Genomic DNA, 10,600 nt, shown 5'->3' with positions numbered 1-10,600 from the left:
AGGAGGTGAATTTCTCAAGGGGGGATGCCTGTCAGCTTTGGAAACCATATTCCACGCTGCCACATAGCCTGGGAGAGTGGAAGTGGGGTGATTTCAATGAAGTAGCTCTAAGTAGACAAAATATAATTCTTTTGTTAGTCCAAGGTCGTTGAGTATGGCACAGGATGAAATAAGGATCTTACTTTTGGAACAGATCGTGACTGGTCCACCTGATGTGATGACCGCCAAGTGGGGATGGATTTGTAGTTTGGGAAATTGCGGAAAGCCCGAAAAAACTTTTAGAATTGGGATTCCACCGATGTGCCAGGTGCTATTTTAATAAAGGTACTTTTGAGATATGGTTGTCTCGGAGTTACTGATTGGAGTGGAGGTTTGCTGGAAAGCTGACATTATCCCAAATCTCCTTCCTCCCACTCTCCTAGGCTATTCGGAAGCTGGAATATGGTTTTCAAAGCTGACAGTCATAAGTCGAGGACTACCGATAATCTGACAGGAGGATCACTGTATTCCAGTTGGAGGAAAGGGAAGAAACTTGATATATAGTTAGTCCTCGACGTACGATGACAATTGAGCCCAAAATTTCCATTGCAAGCAAGACAACGGTTAAGTGAGATTTGCTCCATTTTACGACCTTTTTTTGCCACAGCCATTAAGGGTTAAGGTTAAATTAGTAACGTGGTTGTTAAGTCAATCTGGCTTCCCCGTTGACTTCACTCGTCAGATGGTCGCAAAAGGGGGAAATCATGTGACTCTTGGACACTGCAAACCGTCATAAGCACATGCCAGTTGTCAGGCACCGGAATTTTGATCCTGGGGATTCTGCAATGGTTGTAAGTGTGAAAACCGGCCCTAAGTCACTTCTTTTGTAACTTCGGTCACTAAACGAATGGTTGTAAGTTGAGGAATATATCTGCAGCATCCTTGGTTTGCAAACTCTTGGAGAAGCGTCAGCCAAAGACTTTGCAGTGCCTGATTATGGGACCAGAAACATATCATAACCAAGAAGGGTAACAGGTTGCAGCACATCAAAAACTCTGCAGTGGTTGTCTTGAGAAATGTTTTGTGCAGTTGTAATTCCAGTCTTGGAAGTGTCGTGGCCTGTTGGCCGCTGGCCCCTCCGGCAGCTGAATCAGAGGAGGAGAGGAGGTGTGGGAGTCAGGGTTAGGATCAAGGCAACCTGAGACCTCCGAAGAGGAAGAGCTGGCGGGGGGGGGAGGAGGGAGGGAGAGGGGTGGAGCCTAGGCTGTCCATCAGCCCTCAGATGGAGAGTCAACAGCCCCAGATCTGGAGGTGGCTGATGAAGAAGAGGAGAAACATCGGGGTCCAGTGACTGACGTGCGGATGCACAGAAGGCAGAGGAGAGGAGAGCACTGAAAATCTATGGGCCGGTCCTCGGGACAAAAGAGCCACCGCTGCTAGCGAAGCCCCACTCTAACTCTGGGGATAAAAGGCAGGGGAAGGAGATGAATAAATGAGGCAGACAACTATTCATCTCCCTGCTGGGCGGACTTGTTAGCCTGCAAGAACTTTTTACCGGGGCTACTGACTTTCCTAATAAAGGAAAATTTTTTGAATTCCCTTCAAAGGGTTTGCCGTGTTTGGGGAGCTGAGTCAGAACAAGGAATCACTGCAAGTCTTCTTCTCAAAGCAGGTCCTTCCATCCTCCTGGTTGCCCGGTGAATGAGAATACAGGATGAGCGAGGATATCTCACCCAAGTTTTGCACTCTCACAACCTGCAAGTTCAGAGTAGGGGACAGGTAGACGCCACACCAGCCCTGGCAGTCACTTCCCGCTGTCTGGATTGACTTCACCAGGATGCACCTTTTATAGGTCGTTCCTCAGGATAGCAATTTCTCCATGATGGGGTTGGTAAACGAAAAAGTCCTAAACATGTTTTGGTCCATGCTGTTGATGAGGGTCCGGTCGCCGATGGAGAGCCGGGGTTTTTCGTTGATAAATTCCTTGTCGAAGTTGCTGCAGTCTCCTGGCGATTTCTTTCAAGGAGAGAGAGAGAGAGAGAGAGAGAAAGTGGTGTTAGACCCAAACAAAGGAGGAAACTCCTCTCCAGTAAAGAGGGAGATTTGTCTGAAGATGAAGCCTCTGAGCATTTCTTTTTTTAAAAAGACAGGATTGGAAAAATGTGCCCTGGTCACATGCTTTCTGAGGAGAAATGTAGAAAGTTTTCCACCATGAGGACTTTAGAAAGAAGATGCAGCCGCTCTAGGAACGCAAAGAGTAGAGTAGAGTAGAGTAGAGTAGAGTAGAGTACAATAGAATAGAATATAGAGAAGAATAGAGAATAGAATAGAGTAGAATATAGAGAATAAATAAGGAATAGAGTAGAATATAAAGAAGAATAGAATAGAATAAATAGAATAGAATACAGAGAATAGAGTATAGAGTATAGAATAGAATATAGAATAGGATAGAATATAGAGAAGAATAGAGAATAGTAGAATATAGAGAATAAATAAGGAATAGAGTAGAATATAAAGAAGAATAGAGAATAGAATAGAATAGAATATAGAGAATAGAGTATGGCGTATAGAATAGAATATAGAATATAATAGAATATAGAGAAGAAAAGAGAATAGAATAGAATAAATAGAATAGAATATAGAGAAGTAAAGATAGAACAGTACATAGAGTAGAATAGAATATAGAAAAGAATAGAGAATGGAACAGAATAGGATAGAATATAGAGAAGAATAGAGAATAGAATAGAGTAGAATAGAATATAGAGAAGACTAGAATAGAATAGAATTTAACTTTCCTTGGTCAATCCTTTTTCCTGGGGTGGATAGCATTTCCAAGACCAAAGGTAAAACAACTGAAGGTGGACTCAGATACCAGCACAGTGATGGCAAACCTATGGCATGTGTGTCAAGGTGACAACCCACGATGTTTCGGATGAGTGTTCTCCAACACCCAACAACTATTCTGGAAAGCACGCCCCATTCTCGTGTGAGTGGTGGGGGCTGTGCAAGAATCTGGGTGTGATCTGACTCACCCTCCAGACCTCCTGGAGGGCCTGGACACTCTCACAGCCTCTGAAAGTCACACAAGAACAGGTATGCTTTTGTGCAGTTTTTGAAGGCCACGGAAGAACATTTTCCAAAGCCATTTCAACAAGGAAGTTATTTCAACAACAAAGGGGCTGCTTTGAATAGGCTGTAGGGGTCCGTCAACAGAAAGACTACACCCATTGTTTTATGGTTATATATCAGGGGTCTTCAAACTTGGAAAATTTAAGACTTGGGGACTTCAACTCCTAGAATTCCTCAGCCAGCATGGTTGCCTGGGGAATTGTGGGAATTGAAGTCTACAAGTCTTAAAGTTGCCAAGTTTGGAGACCCCTGTTATATATGATAAGAGCAGCACAGCTTTTATACATGCAGTGTGGGAAAGATTCTGTGATACCCAGAGTAGAGGAATGGTTAATAAAGATGATAGAACTGGCACATTAGCCAAGTTTTAATGGGCCTCGTGGGAGAAACAAATAACTGAAGACATTGGTCTATAATTGGAAATTCTATGAACTTTTTGCAAGGGATGGGGGGGAAAAGAAATCAAATTTTGACTTACGAATTGGATGATTGTTAGAATTTAAAAAGAGGAAAAAAGATTTTAAAAAATTATTTCCTCCTTTCTTTGTGGGGGGAAATAGACTGTAATGGATATTATAGTGTTAAACTAAGAATCAAAAGTAAGCATTTTTTAATATCCTGGAAGAAGAACTTGCAAGACATTTATGGTATATATTTACATTTTTCTTTCTTTTAGTTTATACTTCTTCACGCTTCTACCCCTATTCTTTTTTTACTCTTTATGGTTTCTCTTGACTGTCGGTTTGCGTTTTTTCTTTTTGCATGTATGTTTTGCAAAATGTAATAACATTATTTGAAACTCCCTCCCAAAAGAGTGTATTTCCTGAAAGTAAGTGGCCGGTGGCAGGGGTCACAAATATGATTGGGCTGCATTTTTAAAAAAAATAAATAAATTTAAATGTTAAAGTTTTAAAGAAAATATTTATTTTATTTAATTTTTATATTTTTAGTTATTAAAAAATAAATAGGCAGAGAATTGTTTCTCTGTTTTGCAGAGGGGTGACATGCCAAGAGAGACAAATTTGGCATTTTCCAAATTTTTGACACGCCAAGCCCAACGTGTTCACCATCACTGCATTTGCACGATCGAGTGGCATGCACGTGTAAGTCACTCTCACACACCCCCACACTGCCTGCATTTGCAGATACTTACCCTGGTTATTAAATTCTTGTGTTGTGGGTTTGCATTAAAAAAACACATAGGTGAGCTGGGTTGGCAGTTAGAGGAAACCTTTTACCAAGGTTAAAGTTAACTAAACTTAGCGTATTGTATGAAGGTATCTGCTAGGACCTGATTTGATGGGATTAAGCCAACTGTATGAACTGGCACCCAAAACTTAACGTTTTTAACCCCTGGATACTAAACACCTGGATTAGGAAGGTCCCAAAAGTTGTGATGACCCAAAGGGGCGTGCCACAAAAGCAACGAAGTCGCAAAAGTAGGTAAAGTCCCTTTAATACCTCCAACTTTGCCTCCAATGTCCAGTTATCATCGGCTGGAGAGAAAACTCTCTCAAGATCAGTTTTTAAAGGGAAGAAATTCAGTCTGAACCAAAAGTACATATAGATTATAAATAAAAAAACAACACAAACCATGTTGCAGCAATTAAAGAGACAGGGCAGGATAAGGAATTGCAGACTTCAAAAGACAACGAAACACACACAGTTGGGAGGATGCCAGAACTCAGATAAGACTTGACAAACAAAGATAATACATGCTTTGCTTCCAGCAAGGACTTGTGCGCAAATGCCCTTTTTAAATCCTGTTCTCCCAGCTGCAGCTAATGAAGGGAATCAAGGCCCTTTTCTCCCCCGTAACCCACTTTGCTCCCTTCTCTGTTCCTCCCTGCAGGCCCTAGGATGAAGAGAGGGTGGCCCTGGGTCTTCCTCTGAAGGCCCAGCCGGACTGTGCCCTTCCCCAGTTTCTTCCACAGTCACCGGAGCCACGCTCCCATTCCCTGTCAGCTGTTCAACTTCCCCCTCAGAATCAGATTCTAACAAGGACATGACAAAAGTGCTATTTCTAAAGGCAACTAGACTTTCTTGTTTTCTTTGAAGACATTTCACTTCTCATCCAAGAAGCTTCTTCAGTTCAGTTCAGAACTGGAGAAGCTTCTCGGGTGAGAAGAGAAACGTCTTCAAGGAAAAACAAAGAAAGTCCAGTTGCCTTTTGAAAAATGCACCTTTTTGCAGTGACATAACTTTGAACGGTCACTAAAGGAACTGTTGTAAGTTCGAGGACTACCTCTGTGCTACTGAGTATCTGCTGTAGGACCATATTTCATAAATGGACATAACTTACAGACAGACCTCAACTTACAACATTTTGTTTAGTGACTGTTCAAAGATACAACGGTGGTGAAAAAAGGGACTTATGACTGTTTTTCACACTTACGACCGTTACAGCCTCCCACCTGATCAAAATTCAGATGCTTGGCAACTGACTCATACTTATGACTGTTGCCGTGTCCCAAGGTCACGTCCCTTCCCTTTTGCGACCTTCTGACAAGCCAAGTCAACAGGGATACCAGATTCACTTAACAACCACATTACTAACTTATCGACTGCGGTGATCCACTTAACGGCGATGGGAAGAAAAGTCAGAAAATGGGGCGATACTCGCTTAACAAATGTCTTATTTAGCCACAGAAGTGTTGGATTTCTTGTTTCTGTTGTATTTCACGCTCTCTAGCAAGGTGGCTTCTGCACAATGATGGCTTGTTTAGCATTTTAATTAGTCCACATGAAACACGGTGATTGTGTCATAAGCCGAGAACGACTTGTGCTTTTTTCACCACTGTTGTAACTTTGAATCAGGGGTGGGCTGCTGGGGGTTCACAGGGGTTCGGGAGAGCCCCTATGTCATGCCCTTGGTAGAGTCGGACTCTGAGGGAGAGGAGGAACAGCCGACAGGAAGTAGAGGTGTGGCTCCGGAGGTTGCGGAGGAGGCTGGGGAAGGGCAGAGGCCAGCTGGGCAGTCAGAGGAAGAACCAGGCCCATCCCCTCTGCATCCGAGGACATGCAGGGAAGAATGGAGAAGGAAACAACTTGGCTTATGAGAGAGGAAGCGGCCATGATCCCCCTCATTGGTTGCAGCTGGGGAGACTAGTATATAAGAGAGACGATTAAAACACAGCGTTGCCAGAAACAAAGCGTGCTTTATTTTGGGCTGAAGTTACTTTGGTTGGCAACCTTCCAACAGACTGTGCCTTGTTATCTTCTTGAAGTTGGTAATTACTTATCCTGGTCCGTTGTGGAAATTCCTTCATTGTAGTTTCTTTGGTTTTTTTATTTCACCTCTATCTGCTCATTAAGTTCGGACTGTATTGCTTTCTTTTGAAGACTATATTTTTGAGTACATTTTATTTCCAACTGAGTATTATTGAACAGTGGGGCCAAGTTGGAAGCATTAAAAGACATTTATTTAAGCTTTGGATTTTGTTGCGTTTGTGTTACACTCTGGGTCATCCCACCCTAGCTAAGATTCTGTGCAGTTCAGAGAACCCCCCAAGCCCACTCCTGGCTGGCCCCGCCCCGCCCCGCCCCACCCTGCCCCTCCCCTACCAGGAGCCCCCATGCAGGCCATTTTGGATGCAGGTAAGTTCAGGATGCATGGGGAGGCTCAGTGAGGGCGAAAAACGGGCCTGCCGGAAGTTCAGGAAGCCTGGAAATGGGTCCGTTTCCAGCTCCCAGTGAGCCTCTGGAGCCCAGGGAGGCCGTTTTTGTGCTCCTGGAGGCTCAAGGAAAGCCTCCGGAGCCCGGGGAGGACAAAAACTCCTCCCCCCCACCGCCATGGTGCAGGAGGCTGACTAGGCCACGCCCACCCAGCAACCGGGCAGAAAACCCATTGCTAAAGTTTTCGAAGCCCACCTCTGCTTTGAATGCTTACTAAATGAACGGTCGTAAGCCGAGAACTACCCGGAATTGGGAGAGGGCCTATTCTGAATGGAATAAACAAACGAATAAATTAAATGTATGTAACTGTGGCTTGGAGAAGTTATTCAGAGCACGGAAGAGAGTGAAAGAAACCATCCTCACCACGGCGGGCCTGAAAGGCGGGTCAATCTCTTTTCTTTCCAAAGCTTCCCATGTGATTTCTTGAAAGAAGGCGTGCTGTCGAATATTCCCTCTGGCTCCCAGCCGCCTCTCTGGCTCTCTAACGAAAAGCTAGAAATCGAAAGATCGAAGCGTTAAGAGAAATGGATAAAATTGTCAGTGAAACGTGTGCTGCCTTCACTAGAACGTGGCTTTAAAGAGCGAGAAAATGGTCTCTTTAGATCTTAAGGTTAAAGAATTTAGGTGGTCCTCGACGTATGAGCATAATGGAACCTCCTTATCATGGCCGTAAGGGGTGATCGTTGTAAAAATAAACCAGTCAGGCGTTCAATCTCATTGTATGACCTTTTAAAAAAAAAAAAAAACAGTGGTTGTTAACCCAATACCACAGTGTCGGAGTGTTTACAGCTTGACTACTATTGTGACACAACCCAGGAGCAAAACATAGCACACAGAGGCTTTGTCTTTTAACGCTGGTTTATATACACTGCTCAAAAAAAATAAAGGGAACATGTAAACAACACAGTGTAACTCCAAGTCAGTCACACTTCTGTGAAATCAAACTGTCCACTTAGGTAGCAACACTGATTGACAATCAATTTCTCATGCTGTTGGGCAAATGGATTAGACAACAGATGGAAAGCATAGGCAGTTAGCAAGACATCCCCAATAAAGGAGTGGTTCTGCAGGTGGTGACCACAGACCACTTCTCAGTTCCTATGCTTTCTGGCTGATGGTTTGGTCACTTTTGAATGCTGGTGGTGCTTTCACTCTAGTGGTAGCATGAGACAGAGTCTACAACCCATACAAGTGGCTCAGGTAGTGCAGCTCATCCGGGATGGCACATCAATGTGAGCCGTGGCAAGATTTGCTGTGTCTGTCAGTGTAGTGTCCAGAGCCTGGAGGCGCTACCAGGAGACAGGCCAGTACATCAGAAGACGTGGAGGAGGCTGTAAGAGGGCAACAACCCAGCATCAGGACTGCTACCTCCACCTTTGTGCAAGGAGGGACAGGAGGAGCACTGCCAGAGCCCTGCTAAATGACCTCCAGCGGACCACAAATGTGCATGTGGCTGCTCCAACGGTCAGAAACAGACTCCATGAGGGTAATATGAGGGCCCAACGTCCACAGGTGGGGGTTGTGCTTACAGCCCAACACCATGCAGGACGTTTGGCATTTGCCAGAGAACACCAAGATTGGCAAATTTGTCACTGGAGCCCTGTGCTCTTCACAGATGAAAGCAGGTTCACACTGAGCACATGTGACAGACGTGACAGGGTCTGGAGACACCGTGGAGAACGTTCTGCTGCCTGCAACATCCTTCAGCATGACCGGTTTGGCAGTGGGTCAGTAATGGTGTGGGGTGGCATTTCTTTAGGGGGTCGCACAGCCCTCCATGTGCTTGGCAGAGGTAGCCTGACTGCCATTAGGTACCGAGATGAGATTCTCAGACCCCTTGTGAGACCATATGCTGGTGTGGTTGGCTCTGGGTTCCTCCTAATGCAAGACAATGCTAGACCTCATGTGGCTGGAGTGTGTCAGCAGGTCCTGCAAGACGAAGGCATTGATGCTACAGACTGGCCCACCCATTCCCCAGACCTGAATCCAATTGAGCACATCTGGGAAATCATGTCTTGCTCCATCCACCAATGCCACGTTGCACCACAGACTGTCCAGGAGTTGGGGGATGCTTTAGTCCAGGTGTGGGAGGAGATCCCTCAGGAGAACATCCGCCACCTCATCAGGAGCATGCCCAGGCGTTGTAGGGAGCTCATACAGGCACGTGGAGGCCACACACACTACTGAGCCTCATTTTGACTTGTTTTAAGGACATTACATCAAAGTTGGATCAGTCTGTAGTGTTTTTTCCACTTTAATTTTGAGTGTAACTCCGAATCCAGACCTCCATGAGTTGCTAAATTTGATTTCCATTGATAATTTTTGTGTGATTTTGTTGTCAGCACATTCAACTATGTAATGAACAAAGTATTTAATAAGAATATTTCATTCATTCAGATCTAGGATGTCTTATTTTTGTGTTCCCTTTCTTTTTTTGAGCAGTGTACAAGACTACAATATACATGCATACATGTTTTAAGCAAATACCAGGCAATCAATCAATCTTCAACTCTACATGGAGAACTACAATGGAGACAGAACACGAGGAGAGAGAGATGCCCTCACATGGCCTCCCTTATATAGACAGTTTCTTAAAGTGGCAGTACCCAGCTGACTCATCCTCAGTTCATCATCTTGGCTTACAGCCTGACGGCAGCTGGTGAACTATTACATCTTCATTACCTTAACACACAGTGGTTAAAAAAGGGCGTAAAAAACTGGAAGTACAGGTAGTTATCGACTGACAACTTATGACCACAATCGAGCCCAAAATTTCCATTGTGAAGCGGGGCATTAGTTAAGTGAGTTTTGCCTCATTTTATAACCTTTCTTGCCCTAGTTGTTAGGTCAATTGCTGCAGTTTATCATTTTAACCAGTCCTCCCAGCTGCAGCCCATGAAGGGGATCAGGGCCCCTTCCTCCCCCATAGACCACACCACTCACTTTTCTCCCTTATCCGTTCCTCTCTGTGTGCCCTAGGATGAAGAGGGGATAGGCCTGGGTCTTCCTCTGAATGCCCATCTGGCCTGTGTCCTTCCCCAGTTTCCTCCACAACCACTGGAGCCACACTCCCACTCGCTGTCAGCTGTTCTATCTCTCCCTTGGAGTCAGACTCCAACAGGGGCAAGACACCCCTATTCTGGTATAATGGAATCTCTTAACCCCACCTTTACTAAGAGGTCCCTTGCAATCTTGTCAAGCCAGCGGGGGTAGAATGGGCTGTCCATGCGGATGGACTGGAAGAGCATTTCTTCATCCTGGCCATGGAAGGGAGACTGGCCAATCAGCATCTCGTACAGAAGGACCCCGAAGGACCACCAATCAACGGCCATGTTGTATTTCTGCCCAAGAAGGATCTGGCATGGGAAAAGAAGGGAGAGTTGGAAAAAAAAAAGAAATAAAGAAAAAGGAAGCTTAAAGAAGGACGGTACACACTTTAATAAAGGTAGTCCTTGACATACGGCCACAATTGGGCTCAACATTTCTGCTGCTGCTAAGCAAGGCAGCTGCTCAGTTAATTTGGTCCCCTTTTTAGGACCTTTGTTGCCCCTGTTGTTAAGTGAATAAGCCCTGCAGTTCTTAAATTAGTGACATGGCTGTGAAATGGATTTGAAGCGAACTGCTGTGATTTCACTTAACAACGGTGGGCAGACTGGTCCTAAAATGGAGCAAATTCATTTAACCATAGCCGTGCTTAGTAACTGACATTTTAATTGTCATATGTTGAGGACTACCTGCATAGACTGCAATGCTGGACTTAAACAATGGCGATGATAGAACGTCTACGGGACTCCAACCATTCCCCTTCTCCAATTTG

At 44.7% G+C, this 10,600-nt stretch overlaps 1 protein-coding gene across 1 annotated transcript in view; it reads right to left on the bottom strand.

The window, feature by feature from the left end:
• Positions 1 to 476: 476 nt before the first annotated feature.
• PRKCQ (protein kinase C theta) overlaps positions 477 to 10,600 on the bottom strand; it is a 54,601-nt gene continuing 44,477 nt past the window's right edge. Inside the window, exons 16-18 of the mRNA XM_026721585.2 lie at positions 9,951 to 10,139; positions 7,147 to 7,275; positions 477 to 1,995 (exon numbers count right to left, since the gene is read on the bottom strand). Coding sequence (XP_026577370.2) covers positions 1,840 to 1,995; positions 7,147 to 7,275; positions 9,951 to 10,139 — 474 coding nt within the window. The 3' untranslated portion in view covers positions 477 to 1,839. The remainder of the gene's footprint in view (positions 1,996 to 7,146; positions 7,276 to 9,950; positions 10,140 to 10,600) is intronic.

The sequence above is a fragment of the Pseudonaja textilis genome, chromosome 5, assembly GCF_049901715.1.
Source record: "Pseudonaja textilis isolate UNSWEBS1 chromosome 5, rPseTex1.2, whole genome shotgun sequence".
Taxonomy (NCBI): Eukaryota; Metazoa; Chordata; class Lepidosauria; order Squamata; family Elapidae; genus Pseudonaja; species Pseudonaja textilis.
This window is presented reverse-complemented; position numbering and strand designations above follow the sequence as displayed.